Here is a 25,057-nt window from a genome sequence, read left to right on the forward strand (position 1 = left end):
TATTGCTTTGATTAAATAAAATGACAAAACCTTTCTTCTACATATAAAAAGTGCCACATTAAACAGTTTCAAGTCAACTCATCATGCTTAATTTATGACAGCATTTGGGAAGTCTGTAGTTGACTTTTATTATATACACACACACACACACACACACACACACACACACACACACACACACACACACGCACACACACGCACACACACGCACACATACACGGCAAAATGAGCTTACGTAACGCTAAAAGCTAATTAGCCTTCACCTCAACTATGAGCGAGCTGGGCTGCAGTTTAAGTTTCTAGAACAGGGGTGCCCACACTTTTTCTGCAGGCGAGCTACTTTTCAATTGACCAACTCGAGGGGATCTACCTCATTTATATATATTATTTATATTTATTTATTTATGAAAGAGACATTTTTGTAAACAAGTTAAATGTGTTTAATGATAATACAAGCATGTGTAACACATATAGATGTCTTTCTTTCACAAAGACAAGAATATAAGTTGGTGTATTACCTGATTCTGATGACTTGCATTGATTGGAATCAGACAGTAATGATGATAACGCCCATATTTTCAAATGGAGGAGAAAAAAAGTTGTCCTTTCTGTACAATACCACATGAAAGTGGTTGGTTTTTGGCATCTAATTCATCCAGCTTCCATACACTTTACAAGAAAAACATTGGCGGCAAATTCCGTAGCTTGCTTGATTGACATTCACGGCACCCGAGGGTCTTGTGAGATGACGCTGGCTGCTGCCAGTTCATTATTATGAAAAAATGACAGAGAGGAAGGCGAGAAACACTTTTTATTTCAACAGACTTTCGCGCCGTCCCTTCCGTCAAAACTCTAAAGGCCTACTGCACATTTCCTATCTTCACAATAAAAGCCCTGCTTCATGCTGCCTGCGCTAACAAAATAAGGGTTTCGGAAAGCTGGCGTGCACAAGTGATGCGCACGCCAGCTTTCTGAGGGATCGCTTGTGCACGCCAGTTTTCCGAGACTCTGTATTTAGTTAGCGCAGGCAGCATGAAGCAGGACTTTTATTGTGAAGATAGGAAATGTGGAGTCGGCCTTTAGAGTTTTGACGGAAGGTACGGCGCGAGAGTCTGTTGAAATAAAAAGTGCTTCTCGCCTTCCTCTCGGTCATATTTTCATAATAATGATCTTGCAGCAGCCAGCGTCATCTCAAAAGACCCTCCGGTACCGTGAATGTCATTTAAGTGACGTCTTGGTGAAGATTGATGATCACTAATTTTTTTAGGTCTATTTTTTTAAAAGCCTGGCTGGAGATCGACTGACACACCCCCGGCGGTCGACTGGTAGCTCGCGATCGACGTAATGGGCACCCCTGTTCTAGAAGATCAACGGGCTCATAGTGATGTTTGTAATAGTTGTGACTGGGAAGTGTTTTTTATAGTTTGTTTAGCTCACCTGCTAAACACATATCTGCTCATCTCGACGCCGGAGAACTGACTCCATGCTTTCTGAATACGCACAGCTGATTGGCTGTTACATCGCTCTGAATACGCACTGCTGATTGGCTTTGTACTTAACCAATCAGATGGTTGTATGGGCGGGACAATGCTGGGTGCTCACTGCTCAGACAGAGGCAGAAAGCAGAGCAGCTTGCTAAGACTTCAGTTTACAAACTCGTTCGATATACCCTCGTACCGAAACGGTTCAATACAAATACACGTACCGTTACACCTCTACTTGTTCATAAAGAAAATTCACATAAAAAAATTTGTAAAAAAAAAAAAAAAAGTTTTGGAATGTATATTTCGCTGCATTATTAGATATAACATCTTAAAAGATATGTGACTGCATGCAGTACATGTATTTTTTTCATGTCAAAGTGAATAGAAATAGTAGATTTAGTAAGAAAAGATAAAGTACTTTGTTAAGGCATATTTATGGGGGCCAAATAAAATCATATGGTGGGCCAGATTTGTTCCCCGGGAGTTTTTCGTTTGCTCTAGACCAGTGGTTCTCAAATGGGGGTACGTGTACCCCTGGGGGTACTTGAAGGCATGCCAAGGGGTACGTGAGATTTTTTTTTTAAATATTCTGAAAAATACTAACTATTCAAAAATCCTTTATAATATTTTGAATACTACTTCAACAAAATATGAATGTAAGTTCATAAACTGATTAGAAATGCAACAATGCAATATTCATTTTTGTGGACATGTTCCATAAATACCTATGTTAAAGATTTCTTTTTTTGTGAAGAAATGTTTGGAATTAAGTTCAGGAATCCAGATGGATCTCTGTTACAATCCCCAAAGAGGACAGTTGATTACTTTTATGTGTAGAAATCTTTATTTATAATTGAATCACTTGTTTATTTTTATATCTTTTTTTCCAAATAGTTCAAGAAAGACCACTACAAATGAGCAATATTTTGCACTGCTGTACAATTTAATAAATCAGAAACTGATGACATAGTGCTGTATTTTACTTCATCTTTTTTTTTTTCAAACAAAAATTCTTTGCTCTGATTAGGGGGTACTTGAATTAAAACAATGTTCACAGGGGGTACATCACTGAAAAAAGGTTGAGAACCACTGCTCTAGAATATTGTTTAAAAATTTAAATACCGAAAATGTACCTTATGACCCCGACAACTTTCTTGGCATCCCGCTCATTTAATAACTATGGCACGCTAAATGGGACAAACTTAAACCAATCTTTAAATTACTTGAAAGTGGTGTTATGATTTATTTTCGACATTTAAAACACTTTATTGTGGTCAACATATGTACTTATAGTTCTTTGATAAAAAATTTTTGCAAAGTTAATGACAGATTGTCTTCAGGCTGCTTTCTGCCCGTCTCTTCGAAATGCAGATTAGAGGGTGGCCTTATTCACGTACATCCACTTCAACTGAGTCTTCTCCCTGTCAGTCATGTTGTAGTTTTTAGCGCTTCTATCTCGAGTCTACTGACAGATATAAATTGTAACAATTGGTTACTTTGTATTAGAAATGGCAAACATTTGATTTAAAACTACCAGATCTCATCCAACTCAAGACTGCCCAAATGATTTATAAAGCAAGTAAAGATTCACTTCCAACAGGGTTACAGAGAAGATTTTTTACAGAGAGAAGGGAATTCTAATTTAAGAGGAGAATTACTTTTTAAGATCCAATATTGTAGAACAACGCAGAAACGAATGAGTATAACAATAGCAGGGGTTAAAATATGGAACTGTTTAAAGGATGAAGTAAAACAGCACCAACATAAACCAGTTTAAAAAGCTTTTTAAATCATTTATCATTAGTAAATATAAGAAAGAAGATCAAACATTGTTTTAGAAAGACAATAATATATAATATGTATATAAATACAATTTACGATTTCATAATTATACATATAGGTTATATTAAAATGTATATATTACCACTTTATATGGAATTTAAATTGTGTATATATAATATATATATATATATATATACATATATATATATATATAAGTGTACAAATGTATATGTTTGATTTAAATGTTAAACTGTGTATATGAGACGTGTGCTACATATATGTTGCTTATATATTGTTTAAAAAAAAGTAATATAAGTGAAGCATTTTTTAGATTTTATATATTTTGAACCTTGTTCTTGTTGTGATGGGGTAGGTTTATATAAGCGTTGCTTCAACCTACACCCTTTCGGCTCAATCATTGCTCAAATGAGTGTTTTTTTTTTCTTTTTTTGTTGTTCTTTGTTTTATGTGAAGATTGCCGAAATAAATAAATAGAAAATAGAAATGGCAACAGCAAAGGATGCATGTGCAAGGAAGTCTGCCTCAAAAAGGAACAAATGTTGTCTTAATAGTTATGCAAGAGTTTATTTAGTTCTATTTACTGTATATATTTTTTTAACATTTATCTTTATACGTCTAACTTGTATTTTATTCTTTATCCCTACTCATGGTTATTACGGTTTTACAAGTTTTATTTTCCAACGTTCCTTAGATGAGCCATCCGCCTCAGGGGTTATCGACCGTGCTTGTGGGGGCACTTTTGTGTTAGCGTCCTGGTGGCTATGGTCTGATGACCTCCTGGTGCAGATGGCTCTTGTGATAGTGTTTACTCACATGGCCCTTCTGTACTCAGCCATGCAATCATTGTATCGTTTTTAACGTTGTAAAGTACTTTGCATTGCATTTCTTTTATGTATGAAAAGTGCTTTATACATAAAGTTTAATTGATTGACTAGCATCAGACTACAATGACTCGCGCAAAGCTTTTAGGGTAAATTTCTACCATATGGAGCTACCCGCTGTCACACTTGGGAAAAACTTTTACAAATTGGGCAAATTGTAAACAGTTCGTTTGGTGGAAATAGGAAGGCAAGATTGTTTTATAGACACCGCCACCATGGTTTGATTTCAAATGTATGCAGATCCCACATCCACAAAAGCAGGTTGAAATAGGTGCGAATAGTTGGTTTTGCATAATTGCCCATCCATCCATTTTCTACCACTTATTCCCTATCGGGGTCGCGGGGGGCGCTGGCGCCTATCTCAGCTACAATCGGGCGGAAGGCAGCGTACACCCTGGACAAGTCGCCACCTCATCGCAGGGCCAACACAGATAGACAGACAACATTCACACTCACATTCACACACTAGGGCCAATTTAGTGTTGCCAATCAACCTATCCCCAGGTGCATGTCTTTGGAGGTGGGAGGAAGCCGGAGTACCCGGAGGGAACCCACGCATTCACGGGGAGAACATGCAAACTCCACACAGAAAGATCCCAAGCCCGGATTTGAACCCAGGACTCTAGGAACTTCGTATTGTGAGGCAGACGCACTAACCCCTTTTCCACCGTGAAGCCCGTTTTGCATAATTGGTCCCATTTAAATGATCAAATCATGAAAAAAAGTAAATTAGATCGTGAAATTTAGAATGATTCAAATTATGTGTAATTTTAATTTAGGGACAAGTGTTGGACTTCAATTTTGAGCGACACAATTAAGTTATTTATTCTCCATTGCTTACTTCCGGTTACATCGTTCTGTGTTTTCCCCGAATTTCATGCGTTTTGGCGGTTTGCAGCACATTTACCCTTGTCGGCGAGTGTCAGTATTCAATACATTATACATAAGTAAAATGTAGCAATTAGAAAAAAAACAATGTAGTGAAGTAAAAGGTTTATTCTCAACTAGGGATGGCGTGGCGCAGTGGGAGAATGGCCGTGCGCAACCCGAGGGTCCCTGGTTCAAATCCCACCTAGTACCAACTTAGTCACGTCTGTTGTGTCCTGAGCAAGACACTTCACCCTTGCTCCTGATGGATGCTGGTTGACGCCTTGCATGGCTGCTCCCTCCATCAGTGTGTGAATGGGTAAATGTGGAAGTAGTGTCAAAGCGCTTTGAGTACCTTGAAGGTAGAAAATCGCTATACAAGTACAACCCATTTATCATTTATTTATTTAACTAAAACACTGAAAATTAAAAAGATACGTTTGCTGCATAAAAACAACTCTGGCAAGTATCAATTATCTAAAAAGTTGTTCATGTAAATGTAGCATGTTACCACCCACTTATACTTCAAAACAAAAGGTAGACGGAAAGACTTTAAGTCATGAAATAACTTTAATTTCCTGCATGACATCTTGGTTCCTCAGGACCCCATGGACAACAGTTCTCAAGCTTTCGACTCTCTGGGCACTTTCATTCCAAGTCTGCAGCCTACCTTCAGGAAACAGTGCTGACAGTGGGAAAAAAATATGTATATATATGATGATATAGGAACACCTCATTCAATTTGTAACCTTACAATGGACAATAGTTCCATCTGGTCGCTCCACAAGTCCTGCCAGTGAGAGGCTCAGTGCCATGTAGGTCCCACACACACGCCAAGCTGGTACCACAATTGTGGGTGTCAGAGCTGAGAGAGCTGGCCTCTTGTCAGGCTGAATTTTAATTCCCTGTTTAAAAAAAAATAGTAGTTCAACACTGATGTAATACAAAACCCAAAACCAGTGGAGTTGGCACATTGTGTAAATCGTAAATAAAAACAGAATACAGCGATTTCCAAATCCTTTTCAACCTACCATATTTCCTTGAATTGCCGCCGGGGCGCTAATTAATTTGAAACCTCTTCTCACTCCTGCGCTTAACAAAGGCATGCGGTAAAAGTAAGCACGCGCTAATTATTTCAAAACCTCTTCTCACTCCGGCACTTACCAAAAGGCATGCAGTAAAAATGTGAGTGTGATGTAAGCTTGGACCTTAAATCCTACTGAATAGCTCTTAATCTTCCCTTTATGCGATTTCAAATTACCGGTATTGAAATCAGCCTCCTCCATTTTGAAAATGACAGAGGAAGTGTCACTCGTGACGTCACGAGTTTGACCAGGCGGTAATACTAAGCATGCGCTAATTATTTAGCGAAGCAAGTTTGACCCGACAGTAATTCAGGGCAGGCGCATAATATATGCCCTGCGGCAATTCAAGGAAATACGGTATATTAATTTGAATACACTGCAAAGACAATATACTTAAAGGGGAACATTATCACCAGACCTATGTAAGCGTCAATATATACCTTGATGTTGCAGAAAAAAGACCAAATGTTTTTTTAACCGATTTCCGAACTCTAAAAGGGTGAATTTGGCGATTTAAACGCCTTTCAATTGTTCGCTGTCAGAGCGATGACCTTTCACCCGTGACGTTACAATGGGAAGCAATCCACCATTTTCTCAAACATTACACACACCAAATCAAATCAGCTCTGTTATTTTCCGTTTTTTCGACTGTTTTCCGTACCTTGGAGACATCATGCCTCGTCGGTGTGTTGTCGGAGGGTGTAACAACACGATCAGGGACGGATTCAAGTTGACTTACGTGGAGTGTGCATCGATTAGCACGGCATGCTAATTGATGCTAACATGCTATTTAGGCTAGCTGTATGTACATATTGCATCGTTATGCCTCATTTGGAGCTATATTTGCATCCAGCCTTTCCCTCCACCCACATTTGATGCCAAACAAACACATACCAATCGACGGATTCAAGTTGCACCAGTGTCAAAAGATGCGAAATTCCCGTTTGTTCTGCACATTTTACCGACGATAGCGATGCTACGACAGAGATGTGTGGATATCCTGCGACACTCAAAGCAGATGCATTTCCAACGATAAAGTCAACGAAATCACAAAGGTGAGTTTTGTTGATGTTGTTGACTTATGTGCTAATCAGACATATTTGGTCACGGCATGACTGCCAACTAATTGATGCTAACATGCTATTTAGGCTAGCTGTATGTACTTTTGTAGCTATATTTGCACCCAGCCTTTCCCTCCACCACCCACATGTAATGCCAAACAAACACTTACCAATCGATGGATTTAAGTTACTCCAGTGGTCAAAAGATGCAATCGTTTGTTAGAAGGCGATCGCCGAATAGCTTCAATAGCTATTTGCTCAATAGCTTCCATGGCTATTCGCTCAATAGCTTCAGTTTCTTCCTCAATTTTGTTTTCGCTATCTGCCTCCACACTCCAACCATCCAGTTCAATACATGCGTAATCCGTTGAATCGCTTAAGCCGCTGAAATCCGAGTCTGAATCCGAGCTAATGTCACTATACCTTGCTGTTCTATCCGTCATGTTTGTTTGAATTGGCATCACTATGTGACGCCACAGGAAAATGAACGGGTGGATTTACAGATAGCGAAAATCAGGCACTTTAAAGCCTTTTTTCGGGATATTTTATGATGGGTAAAATTTTGAAAAAAACTTCGGAAAATAAAATAAGCCACTGGGAACTGATTTTTATTGGTTTTAACCCTTCTGAAATTGTGATAATGTTCCCCTTTAACGTTGGAACAGGAAAACGTATTTTTTGCAAATATTAGCTCATTTGGAATTTGATACCTGCAGCATGTTTCAAAAAAGCTGGCACAAGTGGCAAAAAAGACAGAGTTGAGGAATGCTCATCAAACACTTATTTGGAACATCTCACGGGTTTAACAGGCTAATTGGGAACAGGCGGGTTCCATAATTGGGTATAAAAGCAGATTCCATGAAATGCTCAGTCATTCACCAACAAGGATGGGGCGAGGGTCACCACTTTGTCAACAAATGCAGGAGCTAATTGTCAAAAAGTTTAAGAACAACATTTCCCAATTTCATGGTCTGTAATATCAAAATGTTCAGAGAATCTGGAGAAATTGCTGCACGTATGCGATTATATTATGGATCTTTGACCCATCAGGTGATACTGCATCAAAAAGTGACAGTGTGTAAAGGATATCACCACATGGGCTCAGAAAAACTACAGAAAACCGTTGTCAGTAACTACAGTTTGTCGCTTCAGCTGTAAGTGCAAGTTAAAACTCTACTATGGTAAACAAAAGCCATTTATCAACACCCAGAAACGCCGCCAGCTTTTCTGGCCCTGAGTTCATGTAAGATGGACTGATGCAAAGTGGAAAAGTGTTCTGTGGTCTGACGAGTCCACATTTAAAATTGTTTTTGGAAACTGGTGACTTCATGTCCTCCGGAGCAAAGAGGAAAAGAACCATCCGGACTGATATAGACATAAAGTTGAAAAGCCAGCATCTGTGATGGTATGGGGGTGTATTATTGCCCAAGGCATGGGTAACTTACACACCCGAAGGCACCATTATTGCTGAAATGTACATACAGGTTTTGGAGCAACATGTTACCATCCAAGCAACGTTATCATGGACGCCCCTGCTTATTTCAGCAAGATAATGCCAAGCCACGTGTTACAACAGCGTGGCTTCATAGTAAGAGTGCGGGTACTAGACTGGCCTGCCTGTAGTCTAGACTTGTCTCCCATTGAAAATTTGTGGCGCATTATGAAGCCTAAAATACCACAACGGAGACTCCGGACTGTTGAACAACTTGAGCTGTACATCAAGAAACAATGGGATATAATTCCACCTGAAAAGCTCCAAAAATGGGTCTCCTGAGTTCCTAAATGTTTGAGTGTTGTGAAAAGGAAAGGTCATGTAAAACAGTGGTAAATTTGCCCTTGTGCCAACTTTTTTGCAATGTGTTGCTGCCATTAAATTCTAAGTTAATGATTTGCAAAAAGTTTGAACCTTAAAAGGGGAACATTATCACCAGACCTATGTAGGCGTCAATATATACATTGATATTGCAGAAAAAAAGACCATATGTTTTTTTAACCGATTCCCGAACTCTAAAAGGGTGAATTTGGCGATTTAAACGCCTTTCAATTGATAGCCTGTCGAGTGATGACCTTTCACCTGTGACGTCACAACATGAAGCAATCCGCCATTTTCTCAATCTAATTACACGCACCAAGTCAAATCAGCTCTGTTATTTTCCGTTTTTGCGACTGTTTTCCTGTACCTTGGAGACATTATGCTTTGTCGGTTGGGTGTAACAACACGAATAGAGACTGATTCAAGTTGCACCAGTGGTCAAACGATGCGAAAGTCCCTCGTTTTTTTCCCGCACACTTTATCGACGACAGCTATGCTACGACAGAGATAGCAAGAATGTGTGGATATCCTGCGACACTCAAAGCAGATGCATTTTCAACGATAAAGTCAACAAAATCTCAAAGGTGAGTTTTGCTGATGTTATTGACTTATGTGGAGTGTGCTAATCAGACATATTTGGTCACGGCACGACTGCAAGCTAATCGACGCTAACATGCTATTTAGGCTAGCTGTATGTACATATTGCATCATTATGCCTCATTTGTAGCTATATTTGCATCCAGCCTTTCCCTCCACCCACATTTAATGCCAAACAAACACATACCAATCGTTGGTTAGAAGGCGATCGCCGAATTCGTCCTTGCTTCCTCTCGTCCCGCGTCTGCCGTGATATGGCTCAATAGCTTCAGTTTCTTCTTCAATTTCGTTTTTGCTATCTGCCTCCACACTCCAACCATCCGTTTCAATACATGCGTAATCTTTTGAATCGCTTGCGCCGCTGAAATCCGAGTCTGAATCCGAGTTACTATGCTATACCTTTCCATGCTACCCGCCATGTTTGTTTCTGGTGGTTTCACGCAGTGACGTCACAGGATGGGTGGATATAAGGACGGTTAAAATCAGGCACTTTGAAGCCGTTTTTCGGGATATTGCGTGATGGGTAAAATTTTGAGAAAAACTTTGAAACAGATTATTTTAACCCTTCAGAAATGGTGATAATGTTCCCCTTTAAATATCTTGTCTTTGCAGTTTATCCAATTGAATAGAAGTTGAAAAGGATTTGCAAATCATCAAAAGGGACAAGCGGTAACAATGGTTGGATGGGATGAATGTATTGTGTTTTTATTTACGAATTACACAACGTGCCAACTTCACTGGTTCTGGGTTTTTTTATGTTCTCTTTGGTGCTTCGATTGCTCACTTGGGTCTTGCCAGCTTTGTTTGTCTGGTAGAACTCAAGGATGAGGCTGTTAAGAATGATGCCCGAGCGAGTTAAGATCCTGCTCCCAAACAGTCTGCTCAAAGAACTGCAGAAGAGTAAATCCATGAGAGATAAAGTCAAGGAATGTCAGTGTGTACAGAAGCAAATACCACACGTATGTTGTCACCCTGCCATCGACACCATGAGGCCATCCGGTCCCATGACTTCTACTTGTCCAGCCATCAGTGCTGTCTTTTGGATGGTGTGGACTCTGCTTTGGTCTTCAGGTGGAGAGCCAAATGAGTGCCAAATTTCTGGCCGAAGCATGTCAACAGAGCCTTTTCTTTAAAAATACAAACAAACAAACACATATTTAGTTAGATACTGATCATTTTAAGTCGGGACATCAAAGTTTGCAAAAAACTGCACACACCACAGGGGGTTGCAAAAGGTACACATGTCATAAAATAGAGTGTTACTAGTATACAAGTGGAAGTGAGTTTTGTGGCTGCCATGCAGCGAGAAGGGTGGGGTTTTCTCAATCTGCAAACAGCTATCTGATTGCAATCTGTGCAAAGGTGTGATTTTTTGAAATATTTGATTTTAGTATTTTTTTTATACATTACTTTTGGCAGTGTCAATATAGTCCACATAATCCATGTAATTTGCTGAAACTACATTTGATGAAATAACTTATTATTATTAGTCATGGATGTGATCGCAATTCACAATATATTAAAAAATATGTTTCCACTATTTTTTCATAATCGCAATTTATTGCAATTTTAAATCAAACCGTAATTTTCAAAAATACTTATTTTTTCAAGTTGCGAAAATTTTTATTTTAATTCAGTAAACAATTTTCACTATTTTTTTTTCCCAAATTGCGATTATTCCTTCTAAATAGATAAATGTTTTATAATTAATAATTTAGAAGGAATAATCGCAATATATAGTATATATTTTTCCTTTTAGAATTATTTTTGAAAATACGTTTTTTAGGCAATCACCATTCGTATTTATTGCGCATATATGTCACCAGCAGCCAAGAGCATTGGTAATCTAATTGGTTTTGTGAATGTTATATTTTATTGAACCAAATTATATCCATCCATCCATTTTCTACCGCTTGTCCCTATTGCAAAAATCGTGTTTAATTGAGAATCGATTCTGTATCAGAGAGTCACCCCAATAATCGGAATCAAATTGTGGGTTGCAATATTCGTATCCCTTTATCTGTATCCTATAATTATATACCAAATATTAGTAAATAAAAGGGGCATTATGTATTCTATTGTTGATAAAGAATCAGATTATTGTATCTGAGAAGGAGTTTGCTTCTTCCTGCTCCTTTTCGGACAAACAATGTGTTTTTTCAATACATATTTTTTTTCAGTTGACCATTGTATTTGAGATACTATTTTGTTTGAATGGGTGGTCTTGGAACATCTCGGGGTCCACGGGAGAGGGAAGTCTGGGCTTCCCTTCTTGGGCTGTGACCGCCGGGACACTCTAAGCCATGGGTGTCCAACTCTGGCCCGCCGTTTAATTTCATTTGGCCCTTGAGGCAATATCAAATTAACATTACAGCTGGCCCGCCGGTAACACCACATTCACCGCTAATACTCATACTTGCCAACCCTCCCGATTTTCCCGGGAGACTCCCGAAGTTCAGTGCCCTTCACGAAAATCTCCCTGGGTAACCATTTTCCCGATTTCCACCCGGACAACAATATTGGGAGCGTGCCTTAAAGGCACTGCCTTTAGCGTCCTCTACAACATGCCGTCACGTCCTCTTTTCCTCCATATAAACAGCGTGTTGGCCAAGTCACATAATATATGCGGCTTTCACACACACATACTTGGTCGACAGCCATACAGGTCACACTGAGGGTGGCCGTATAAACAACTAACATTGTTACAAATATGCGCCACACTGTGAACCCACACCAAACAAGAATGACAAAACACATTTCGGGAGAACACCCGCACCGTAACACAACAAAAATACAACAGAACATAAACCCAGAACCCCTTGAAGCACTAAAGCTACAATATACACCCCCTGCTACCACCAAACCCCGCCCACCTCATTTTTATTTTATTTTCAAATTTATTAGCCTGTGGAAAAAGTTAATGTTGATTTTTACCTCAGAAAGCTGCAAATAGAAAAGAGGCAATCATTTTTTAAATTAAATTTCATTCAATATACCAGTGATGTTTTTTTGTTTGTTTTTTGATAGTTGATTTTGCACTATTACGTTACATAAGATCTGCCTGTTGCATGGGAGGAAGCCCGAGTACCCGGAGGGAACCCATGCAGTCACGGGGAGAACATGCAAACTCCACACAGAAAGATCCCGAGCCTGGGATTGAACCCAGGATAACTCAGGACCTTCGTATTATGAGGCAGATGCACTAACCCCTGTTCTACCCTGCTGCCCTATTTAAGCCTTGCTTGTTCAATATTCAATGCAAAACTTGTTTGGATCCCTATTAAAAGGTTAATTTGTTCAACCTTGGCCCGCAGCTTTGTTCAGTTTTAAATTTTGACCCACTCTGTATTTGAGTTTGACACCCTTGCTCTAAGCGGAAGAAGAAGGATGGATGGTGCAGATGAAATATTTTTGGTTGGGGTTTTTTTTGGAATAAAAGTTAAACTTGTGTTTTGATTTCTTTATGTATTTTATAATTAATACAGCGTACTAGTGCCTAAAGCATTTTTAAATAATTTTTCAAGTCATTTCCTTCATATGTGTCTGAATTTCCTTCTGGTTCTATTAGCTAAATAGTGGTTAAGTCTTAGTACGGTTTACCTCAGCATGTCAGACAACAGCTCAGTCATTGACGAGTTATATTCAGAGATTCCCTTTCTGACAGCTTCCTTCAGAGTAGTTTTACATGAAGGAAAAAAAAGACATTTAAATAGAGACACCAAAATATACATTAGCTGAAATTTCGAGTTTTCAGTACCTTAGTGGTCCAGCGTAGCACTGTTGGATTCCGATCGGTCTTGTTGAAGCCCTCTAAAAGTTTTGCAGTAAGTAACAAAGCTGCAGCAGCAGACGGGTGAGCAGGAACCAAAATTCTAAATTCTAAGACAACCATAACAAACCTTTGTCAACTTAAATTTCATCAAATTTGTGCAGTTTGTATCCAAGTAGTGTTTTTACTTTTATAAAGGCCCTCCAATGGCTGCCCTACTTCCACAATGTAGTTACTAATGTCCTCCCGACTAAGGACACCTCCTTGGGCATGCACCTAGACCAGAAACTTAATGAACCCAGATTTGAAAAATACCACAAAACAAAGCCACTTAAAGGCCTACTGAAATGAGATTTTCTTATTTAAACGGGGATAACAGGTCCATTCTATGTCATACGTGATAATTTTGCGATATTGCCATCTTTTTGCTGAAAGGATTTAGTAGAGAACAGACGATAAAGTTCGCAAATTTTGGTCGCTGATAAAAAAGCCTTGCCTTTACCAGAAGTAGCAGACGTCATCGTCTGCTACTTCTGGTAGCAGACGTCCAGGTTCCTCACATCGTTTATAATGTGAGCCTCTAGCATCAAGAGCTATTCGGACCGAGAAAGCGACAATTTCCCCATTAATTTGAGTGTGGATGAAAGATTCGTGGATGAGGATATTGATAGCAAAGGATTAGAAAAAAAAAATAAACAAAAATAAAAAAAGACGATTGCATTGGGAGCGATTCAGATGTTTTTAGACACATTTACTAGGATAATTCTGGGAAATCCTTCATCTTTCTATTGTGTTGCTAGTGTTTTAGTGAGTTAAATAGTACCTGATAGTCGGAGGGGTGTGTCTACGGGTGTGTTGACGCCAGTCTCTGATGGATAAGTCACGGCAGCTGCATGGACGGCGCAAGCTCCGCTGATCTCCGGTAAGAGGCGACTTTTTACCACAATTTTCTCACCGAAAACTGCCGGTTGACAAGTGGTCGGGAACCATGTTCGCTTGACCGCTCTGATCCATAGTAAAGCTTCACCTCCGGGACTTTTAAACAAGGAAACACTATGTTTGTGTGGCTAAAGGCTAAATCTTCCCAACTCCATCTTTCTACTTTGACTTCTCCATTATTAATTGAACAAATTGCAAAAGATTCAGTAACACAGATGTCCAAAATACTGTGTAATTGCACGATGGAAAGAGACGACTTTTAGCCGCAAGTGGTGCTGCGCTAGTATGTCCCCTCCAACCAATAACGTCACAAACACGCGTCGTCATTCCGCGATGTTTTCAACAGGAAACTGCGGGAAATTTAAAATTGCAATTTAGTAAACTAAAAATGCTGTATTGGCATGTGTTGCAATGTTAATATTTCATCATTGATATATAAACTATCAGACTGCGTGGTCGGTAGTAGTGGGTTTCAGTAGGCCTTTAAAGTAGATGTCTTCCACCTCCTCCTCCATCTCCTGAGATAGATTTCCGCTATAGAAGTTGGACAGGTCAACTTGAAGGAGTTGGGCCACACTGGGCATCCTGAGAAATGAACCCGGACGCAGAGCTCTGCCATCTGGGAAGAAGGTAGCCCTGAACCGTCCCATTAGGGAGTCTCCTTTCACATTTGATATTGCGGAAGCTGTTGAGAAGAAATGAGCGATCATCAGCATGTGATGCATGATGAAGACATAGTGATGAGGAAGGGTTGACTCACCAAGACTTTGAGATACATTAAAACCTTCTCTTGCCACAACAGCAGCTCTGGCAGTAACATTTTCCCAAGATAAACTGCAATACAATTAATGTGTTTAAAAAATGGCTGAAAACATTTTACTATAAAAGTGTTTTTTTACCTCCCATACATTCTGTGAGCTTGGTGCAGCCCTCTGAGCATACCAGGCACTCCCACCAACAGACCTGCCTTCACAGTACGTCGGGTTTCATTAGTAATACTTCCCAAAAGCTCAGACAAATTCGGATGAAAATCAAAAGCAACTTGCATCATGAAAATCTGTTCTGTTTCAGACATCCAAAAATATATACAGACATTTTAGAGAATAATTTGTTCTACATACAGAAAGCAATGTGATATGTAACTAATGCAGACCTCCACCAGGCCGCATCTCCCAATATTAAAAGTCCTGAATCCAGACTTTGATCCAGATCAGCTCCAAAATCACTTGTTCCTTATCCTGTTTTTGACATTTCCTGAAAGAATAAATGAAAATCCGCCCTTTTTTCCCCCCACTATCGAAAGAATATTTGCCAACCCTCCCGATTTTTCTGGGAGACTCCCGAATTTCAGTGCCCCTCCCGAAAATCTCCCGGGGCAACCATTCTCCTGAATTTCTCCCAATTTCCACCCAAACATCAATATTGGGGGCATGTCTTTAAGGCAGTGGTTCTCAAATGGGTTTTTTAAAAAATATTCCAAAAATATTAACAATTCAAAAATCCTTTATAAATATATTTATTGAATAATACTTCAACAAAATATGAATTTAAGTTCATAAACTGTGAAAAAAAATGCAACAATGCAATATTCAGTGTTGACAGCTAGATTTTTTGTGGACATGTTCCATAAACATTGATTTTTTTTTTGTGAAGAATATTTAGAATTAAGTTCATGAATCCAGGGGGACTTCTAATACAATCCCCTAAGAGGACACTTTAAGTTGATTACTTTTACGTGTAGAAATCTTTATTTATAATTGAATCACTTGTTTATTTTTCAACACATTTTTAGTTATTTTTTATATATTTTTTCCAATTAGTTCAAGAAAGACCACTACAAATGAGCAATATTTCCCACTATTTTACAACTTAATAAATCAGAAACTGATGACATAGTGCTGTATTTTACCCCATCTCTTTTTTTTCAACCAAAAATGCTTTGCTCTGATTAGGGGGTACTTGAATGAAAAAAATGAAATGTTCACAGAGGGTACATCACTGAAAAAAGGTTGACAACCACTGCTTTAAGGGTCTGCCTTTACCATCCTCTCACCTGAAGCCTTCACTCCTTAACAGCCGCATGCTGTCCTCACTCAGGTCCGCATGCTGACCTGAGGACAGCCTGTTGTCACATCCGCTTTTCCACCATAGAAATAGCGAGCTGGCACAGTCAAAAAATATGTACGGCTCTTCACGCACGCAGGCGCACACACACACGAATGCAAAGCATATTTGGTCAACAGCCATACAGGTCACACTGAGGGTGGCCGTATAAACAACTTTACACTGTTACAAATATGCGCCACACTCTGAACCCACACCAAATAAGAATGACAAACATTTCGGGAGAACATCCGCACCGTAACACAACAGAACAAATACCCAGAGACTATTGCAGCACTAACTCTTCCGGGACCTACAATATACCACCCCCCAATCTCCCGAATTTTGAGGTCTCAAGGTTGGCAAGTATGATCTATAATGAAAAGAAAGGAACGCAGTGAAGCCTCAGGTCAGTCATCCACTGTCTTTGTCTCTGTGGGTGGAGGCGGGTCCACACGCACATTCACTTATACCAGTGGTTTTCAACCTTTTTTCAGTGAACATTTTTTTAATTCAAGTACCCCCTAATGAGAGCAAAGCATTTTTGGTTGAAAAAAAGAGATAAGTAAAATACAGCATATATGTCATCAGTTTCTGATTCATTAAATTGGATAACAGTGCAAAATATTGCTAATCTGTAATGGTCTTTCTTGAACTCTTTGGAAAAAAGGATATAAAAATAACTAAAAACTTGTTGAAAAATAAACATGTGATTCAAATATAAAGATTTATAAACATAGAAGTAATCATCAACTTAAAGTGCCCTCTTTGGGGATTGCAATACAGATCCATCGGGATTCATGAACTTAATTCTGAACATTTCTCCACAAAACAATAAATCTTTAACATTAATATTTATGGAACATGTCCACAAAAATGAGTACTGCATTTTTGCATTTCTTTTCACAGTTTATGAACTTACATTCATATTTTGTTGATGTGTTATTCAATAAATATATTTATAAAGGATTCTTGAATAGTTGCTATTTTTCAATAAATATATTTTTAAAGGATTTTTGAATTGTTGCTATTTTTAGAATATTTAAAAATAAATCTCATGTACCCCTTGGCATACCTTCAAGTATCCCCAGGGGTACACATACCCCCATTTGAGAACCACTGACTTATGCCACTTATGGGGTCATATTACAAAAACACCCAACTAAGGAATGCTACTTCCAGAATGTTTTTTGGTACAAAACGGGGACGTGTGAACAATGTATTACACTGCAAGTATAAATTTGGATTTTACAGTAAAAAAAAAAAAAAAAAGGCGGCAGTTCGGTTGCCAGAATTTTACGATAACATTAACGGTGACTTTTACACCAAATTACTCTAAAATTGAAAACTGGTACTTTACATTTACAAATAAAATTGTGGCATCTGAGCTGTGAGTTTTATCGTAAAATCTCTGCTTGTTTACAGTGCATTCCTGAAAAAGAAAAAACGTCCCTCATATTTTTTAGGGGAAAAGCTGGTAATTATATATTTATTATCCAATAAAATAGGACTTTTTTTGCAGTGTTGAATGTAAAAAGAAAAAAGGAAAACAAACCTGGCAGCTCCGACAGCAAAACTAAACAGATTTACAGTGCTTTTTACACCAAATGACTGTAAATTGGAAAACCATACCACTGTTATGGTTAAATACTGGCAACTGAGCAGCCAGTTTTACTGTAAAATTTACAGAATAGTTCTTTTTTGTTTTGTTTTATAAAGTGGACACACAAAATCCAGGAAAAATACATCTTTAGGGACTCCGGCAATTTTTAAACAAAAGATAATTACAAAATATAAAACATGATTATAATGAAATCCATTTGCAGACAGGGATTTTTGCCCCTAATTGGAAAGTTGGCCCCAATCTACCGGTATTCATTTTGAAATGTGTCCCTAATTTTCACCAAAACCCACCCCACACACAAACACGCACGCACATGCTCACACCATACACATAAGGTAACGTAGTTGAAATAATCCAGATCAGCCTTCAAATGTAATGACGTGTTCTTTATCCCATTTCAAACATTTCCTGAAATGTTGCAGAATATCAACTCATAACTGAGTTATCTACAATGGAATGAAGGAAACGGAATGAATACTAATCTATAACTACTATCTTTGTCTCTGTGGGCTGCTCACGCACGCAAATGTAAGATAAAGTTTTCAAAATGATCCGGAAAATGTAATCAGTCAGGCGAAGCCGAACCCCTCCCTCGGCTCAATCCTGGGGAGGACTGAGCTCTCCCTCAGCTCTGGCCTGAAACATGCAAAAGGTTTTATCCTAATCACCGCCAATAATAAACCTAGAGGCTGTACGTATGTGGAATTATAGGTTGCCCCAGTCAGGATGAGGCATGATTGCTAAACACTTTACTAGATAGACTCATGATTTAGTATAGGTGTAAAAATGTTTTTTATAAAATGTGCTGTATGACTAATCACCACGAGCATTAGCATTTTTACTACAAAGTTAACATGAGTGGCAGTTCTAATTAACATAAAAGTGGAGCGGCAAAGAGTAAAAAATGGGCTGGAAAAGGAACCAAGTGTTGCGGTAGTGCATTGAGCTATTCCTACTGCTCCAAGCGGGGTGCAAACTACCGAGCTAAATCCTAAAACACACACACAGACCAATTAACTGTGATAAATGAGGGTTTACTGTCAATTACGAATAAAATTGATAAACATGTATCATCAATTTTTCCTTATTAAAGACTTGTTAGAAAGACTGCAATTCACTTATGTAGTGAATCCAAACAAATGAACAAATGAACCACGGAATGGATACAACTTTGCTTTGATGTGCAAACCTCGTCTCCGTGTACGAACATTTCATCCACACAAAGTGTGCCTCACAGCGCCACCATTTTGTGCCAGCAGCACAGCCATTGTGGGCGGTTTGATCAATCTCTAAGATTTTTCAGTCAGTCGGCAAAACACATTGCTACGGTTAACCACTGTACTACTTTGTGTTCCTTTTAGCCTTTTTAAAAAAAAAAATTCTAGTTCAGTAAGCTAAATATGAGTCGAAAAAAGATTGGACACAATGTGTGGTTTGGAACATTCAGGAAGTATTCACAGCGTTGTCGATACTGCCTTCAATACGCCTCCCACTAGGTTAACAGGCAAGCTAATGTGGATATTTATTTCTAATCATTGTAGCGATCTGGCTGTTAAAGAGTTTTGTGGTTTCAAACTGAGTGCACCACAGAGCTAGTGACAGTGCGTGAGCGTCAACAGTTCATCTAGTTTTGACTTACTAAATAGAAAGTTGATCCATCACCCTCTTATGTTTGACAGTACTGTATGGCACTTTATATTGTGTCCAAACTTTTACTACAGTATGGACTTTGGTATAGGCTGGAACCCAAAATTCCTATATACATTGTGTCTTATGGATACATTTGCTTCAATATACAAACTTTTCTATTTGCGAACCATGTTCAAGAACAAATTAAGTTTGTAAATCGAGGTTTCACTATATTTGTCACCATTATTTATCAGTTTACTGACACTCACTACTTGTTTGACTCTACTATGGATTAGTTAGCACAGTGGTCCCCAACCTTTTTTTGCACCACACACCTTTTTTAATGAAGGCATTATTTTCATGGACCGGCTTTCCACCTGTGCCAGATAAATACAGCAAAAATAAGTGCATGAAAAATACAACTCACTATAATGCTGAAATAGAGGGAGCCCTGGGCTTGTTCCTTTGCAATGAGATCCCCAGCAGGTTAATGGTATTTTCTAGGGCTGTGAATCTTTGGGTGTCCCACGATTCGATTCAATATCGATTCTTGGGGTCACGATTTGATGATGAATCGATTCGATTCTCGATTCAAAAACGATATTTTTCCGATTCAAAACGATTCTGTATTCATTCAATACATAGGATTTCAGCAGCATCTACCCCAGTCTGCTGACATGCTAGCAGAGTAGTATTTTTTAAAAAAAAGCTTTTATAATTGTAAAGGACAATGTTTTATCAACTGATTGCAATAATGTAAATTGGTTTGAACTATTAAACGAACACAAAATATGACTTATTTTATCTTTGTGAAAACATTGGACACAGTGTGTTGTCAAGCTTATGAGATGCGATGCAAGTGTAAGCCACTGTGACACTATTCTTTTTTTATTATTTTTATAAATGTCTAATGATAATGTCAATGAGGGATTTTTAATCACTGCTATGCTGAAATTATAACTAATATTGATACTGTTGTTGATAATATTCATTTTTGTTTCACTACTTTTGGTTTGTTCTGTGTCGTGTTTGTGTCTCCTCTCAATTGCTCTGTTTATTGCAGTTCTGAGTGTTGCTGGGTCAGGTTTGGTTTCGGAATTGGATTGCATTGTTATGGAATTGCTGTGTAGTGGTTTGTTGGATTGATTAAAAAAAAAATTAAAAATACATTTTTATTTTTATTTTTTAAATAAATAAAAAAAATCGATTTCTTAAAATTGAGAATCGATTCTAAATCGCACAACGTAAACGATTCGATTCGTATTCGAATCGATTTTTTCCCACACCCCTAGTATTTACGATCTGTCACATTTATATTTTATATGTTCAATAACGTACATTGCATCATGTCACAAAGTTATAGCAAATATAAAAAAAGGTAACATCCTATGAGGAGTTTCATTGTGCATCTATAAGTAAGTTTATTGGCGTCTCAAGTGGGACAGGCGAAAGTTAAGTCGGAGAAAATGCAGTCGTTTAAAAATGCAATGTTTTTCTGCAGCCCAGTATAGCAAATGCATCACAGACTGGAACAGGTCTTGTACTGAAATCTGTTACCCGTCGGAATTTGTAACTCCAGGGGGCGATGTTACCATGGCGTTAGTTGGATAGTTTGATGGTTAAACGGTGAGGCCAAAGAGGAGAAGAACGCTTGCGTAAATGGTGTAAACTATCCTTAATGCTGAAACGTCAGTTGTCAGAATTTCAACATTAATAAATTACACATTCTTGAAATCAATAACTTGCTTTCATTATAGTATGAGTCCATTGTATCAGCTGTTGATTCTCTCGCTGATAACTTTTAATCCGGAAAATGTATGTGGGTGAGAGAGAATCAACAGCTGATAAAATGGACTCATACCATAATGAAAGCAAGTCATTGATTTCAAGAATATGTGTAATTTATTAATGCTGAAATTCTGACAACTGACGTTTCAGCATTAAGGACAGTTTACGCCAGTGGTTCTCAACCTTTTTTCAGTGATGTACCCCCTGTGAACATTTTTTTAATACAAGTACCCCCTAATCAGAGCAAAGCATTTTTGGTTAAAAAAAAAGAGATAAAGAAGTAAAATACAGCACTATGTCATCAGTTTCTGGTTTACTAAATTGTATAACTGTGCAAAATATTGCTCATTTGTAGTGGTCTTTCTTGAACTATTTGGAAAAAAAAGATGTAAAAATAACTAAAAACTTGTTGAAAAATAAACAACTGATTCAATTATGAATAAAGGTTTCTACACATAGAAGTAATCAACTTAAAGTGCCCTCTTTGGGGATTGTAATAGAGATCCATCTGGATTCATGAACTTAATTCTAAACATTTCTTCACAAAAAAAAGAAATATTTCACATCAATATTTATGGAACATGTACAAAAAATCTAGCTGTCAACACTGAATATTGCATTGTTGCATTTATTTTCACAGTTTATGAACTTACATTTATATTTTTTTGAAGTATTATTCAATAAATATATTTATGAAGGATTTTTTAATTGTTGCTATTTTTAGAAAATTAAAAAAAAATCTCACGTACCCCTTGGCATACCTTCAAGTACCCCGCGTACCCCCATTTGAGAACCACTGGTTTATGCCATTTACGCAAGCGTTCTTCTCCTCCTCCTCCTCCTCTTTGGCCTTGCCGTTTAACCAAACAAACGCCATTGGAACATCGCCCCCTGGAGTTACAAATTCCGATGGGTAACAGATTTCGGTACAACACCGGTCCCCGGACCGGGGGTTGGGGCCCACTGTGTTAGCAGTCAATTTCAAAGAATAAAAAAAAAAACAAAGGATTATTTGTTTGGGCACGCAATTTCGCTGATTAATACGCATGCAGGCAAACCCACTAGTTTGTTGTGCGCAATGTTTGGGCGTCTGATAATAAAAGTATAGAAAAACCTGAGCAAAATTTTGGTGAACACGATCACAGGAAAAGTGGGACGTCAATAAAAGTAAAAAAGGTATTACTGTTGTATCATCCATCCATCCATTTTCTACCGCTTATTCCCTTTAGGGGTCGCGGGGGGCGCTGGCGCCTATCTCAGCTACAATCGAGCGGAAGGCGGCGTACATCCTGGACAAGTCGCCATCTCATCGCAGGGCCAACACAGATAGACAACATTCACACTCATATTCACACACTAGGGTCAATATAGTGTTGCCAATCAACCTATCCCCAGGTGCATGTCTTTGGAAGTGGGAGGAAGCCGGAGTACCCGGAGGGAACCCACACATTCACGGGGAGAACATGCAAACTCCACACAGAAAGATCCCGAGCCTGGGATTGAACCCAGGACTGCAGGACCTTCGCATTGTGAGGCAGACGCACCGTGAAGCCTCTGTGGTATCATTCAGAATTTTTAAATGGATTCATTTTTGCATTACCTTCTTTCTAAATCCACTTTGCAGCATCTCCTCCTTGAGCCCTTTTGGTGCTACTCCTTGAAAATCAAGTACCTTGGTTTCATTTTTCCGCGTGTCATGAACCAGCATCACCCCTCCTCTGTTAAAGGGAGCAAGTTGTGGATTAAACAAATCATGCGATGTATTTTACACACAAGGGTGCAGACACACACAAGAAACCTCACCCACCAATACCTATTACATGTGGATGCACCACAGCCAAACACAGTGCGGCAGCGATGGCCGCATCCACACTGGAGCCACGATCACGAAGGACTCCCTGGCCGACTGCCGTACAGCGTTCATGGTCAGAAACCAACATTCCTTCTACAAAGAGCTGAGAAGCAACCAGGGATGATGAGACTGTCATGCAGAAGACTGCCACTAATGAATATGCACCATACCATATTTTCACCGAGATACACCTGCAGCATCATGGCAAAGGTCACTCCCACGGCCAAAGTGATGCAGGCGATGTACACATACTTGGGTGGATCACTGCTGGAACTTTCCTTGGTTTTGTCAGCGGAGACGTCATCCAGAAAACAACCAGAAGCCAATTGGTGCAAAGGTACCTCCTTTTGGACTTTGTTTACATCTGTCAAAGCATCATGGGGAATTGAAATGCTTTTTTCCTGCCTCGACTCAGCCAATCGTCATTAGTCGAGCTTCTGATGTCGTTATGGTCATTGTTTGATGAATGGGTTGCATATGGCCTTTAAATGCTCTTGCGTGCACCTACCTGGCTTGGAACCATGCACCAACTGAGGCGATTCAAAACTTTTGTAATTGATGGATTGTTTGTTGAGCCCAACTTCAGGTGAAAGATCCATGTTCGCTGCAGGGTATCAAGAGTCAGGTTGGGCAGGTGTTGTAGCTTACCCATAAAGTAGACCCCTCCCACTACAACACAGCTGGTATAATTACCCAACAACCAATTATATTTCACAATGGGCGGGGAAACGTTTGCACGGTCTGGATTTATATGAAATAAACGCCATGCTACACAAGGTAAACAACTTTTCAAAACATGTTTTAAATGTTTTAACTAGTATACCACTTTTTTCCACATTCAATACGATACTGATATTGGAGTCCTGAGTATTGGCTGATGCCGATATCAATCCGCTATCAGCACATATTATAGAGCCTATGTGTGAAAGTCAAGGCCCGCGGGCCAGATCCGGCCCGCATACTAATGATCTATGGCCCCCGGGCAATATTTGACTAGTAATTGATGGATTGTTGGTTGAGCCCAACTTCAGGGGAAAGATCCATGTTCGCTGCAGGGTATCAAGGGTCAAGTTGTGCAGGTGTTGTGTCTTACCCATAAAGTAGACCCCTCCCACTACAACACAGCTGGTATAATTACCCAACAACCAATTATATTTCACAATGGGCGGGGAAACGTTTGCACGGTCTGGATTTATATGAAATAAACGCCATGCTACATAAGGTAAACAACTTTTCAAAACGTGTTTTAAACGTTTTAACTAGTATACCACTTTTTTCCACATTCAATACGATACTGATATTGGAGTCCTGAGTATTGGCTGATACCGATATCAATCCGCTATCAGCACATATTATAGAGCCTATGTGTGAAAGTCAAGGCCCGCGGGCCAGATCCGGCCCGCATACTAATTATCTATGGCCCCCGGGACGATATTTGACTAGTAATTGATGGATTGTTTGTTGAGCCCAACTTCAGGTGAAAGATCCATGTTCGCTGCAGGGTATCAAGGGTCAAGTTGTGCAGGTGTTGTGTCTTACCCATAAAGTAGATACCTCCCACCACAACACAGCTGGTATAATTACCCAACAACCAATTATATGTCACGATGTGCAGGGAAACGTTTGCACGGTCTGGATTTATATGAAATAAACCCCATGCTACATAAGGTAAACAACTTTTCAAAACATGTTTTAAATGTTTTAACTAGTATACCACTTTTTTCCACATTCAATACGATACTGATATTGGAGTCCTGAGTAT

At 38.9% G+C, this 25,057-nt stretch overlaps 1 protein-coding gene across 4 annotated transcripts; it reads right to left on the reverse strand.

Moving 5' to 3' along the window:
* Positions 1–5,474: 5,474 nt before the first annotated feature.
* Positions 5,475–24,020, reverse strand: LOC133535677 (glutathione hydrolase 7-like). 4 transcript variants are annotated; one of them, XM_061875629.1, is made up of 14 exons: positions 23,804–24,020; positions 23,466–23,659; positions 23,247–23,398; positions 23,044–23,161; positions 15,208–15,266; positions 15,060–15,133; positions 14,803–14,984; positions 13,549–13,636; positions 13,349–13,470; positions 13,192–13,259; positions 10,563–10,718; positions 10,376–10,481; positions 5,790–5,940; positions 5,475–5,720 (listed from the first exon to the last, which is right to left on the reverse strand). In XM_061875629.1, exons 1-14 carry the CDS (start codon positions 23,892–23,894, stop codon positions 5,593–5,595), a joined length of 1,689 nt encoding a protein of 562 aa, XP_061731613.1. In that variant the 5' UTR covers positions 23,895–24,020; the 3' UTR covers positions 5,475–5,592. The 4 variants fall into 4 exon arrangements, 3 of the variants coding, with proteins under 3 accessions (XP_061731613.1, XP_061731612.1, XP_061731614.1); XM_061875628.1 differs by having other exon boundaries at positions 5,476–5,720; positions 15,199–15,266; positions 23,804–24,014; XR_009802289.1 differs by lacking the exon at positions 5,475–5,720 and having other exon boundaries at positions 5,900–5,940; positions 10,546–10,718; positions 15,199–15,266; positions 23,804–24,014.
* Positions 24,021–25,057: the final 1,037 nt, after the last annotated feature.

The sequence above is a fragment of the Nerophis ophidion genome, linkage group LG16 (assembly GCF_033978795.1).
Source record: "Nerophis ophidion isolate RoL-2023_Sa linkage group LG16, RoL_Noph_v1.0, whole genome shotgun sequence".
Taxonomy (NCBI): domain Eukaryota; kingdom Metazoa; phylum Chordata; class Actinopteri; order Syngnathiformes; family Syngnathidae; genus Nerophis; species Nerophis ophidion.

Excerpts from the sequence above, each read along its gene's own strand:
- LOC133535677 (XM_061875628.1), bottom strand. The coding sequence starts at position 23,894 with ATGGATCTTTCACCTGAAGTTGGGCTCAACAAACAATCCATCAATTAC. Across the intron at positions 10,719-13,191 it reads CTGTTGTCTGACATGCTGAG|AAAAGGCTCTGTTGACATGC; the intron begins GTAAACCGTACT and ends GTATTTTTAAAG. Across the intron at positions 5,941-10,375 it reads ACAAAGCTGGCAAGACCCAA|GGAATTAAAATTCAGCCTGA; the intron begins GTGAGCAATCGA and ends TTTTTTAAACAG.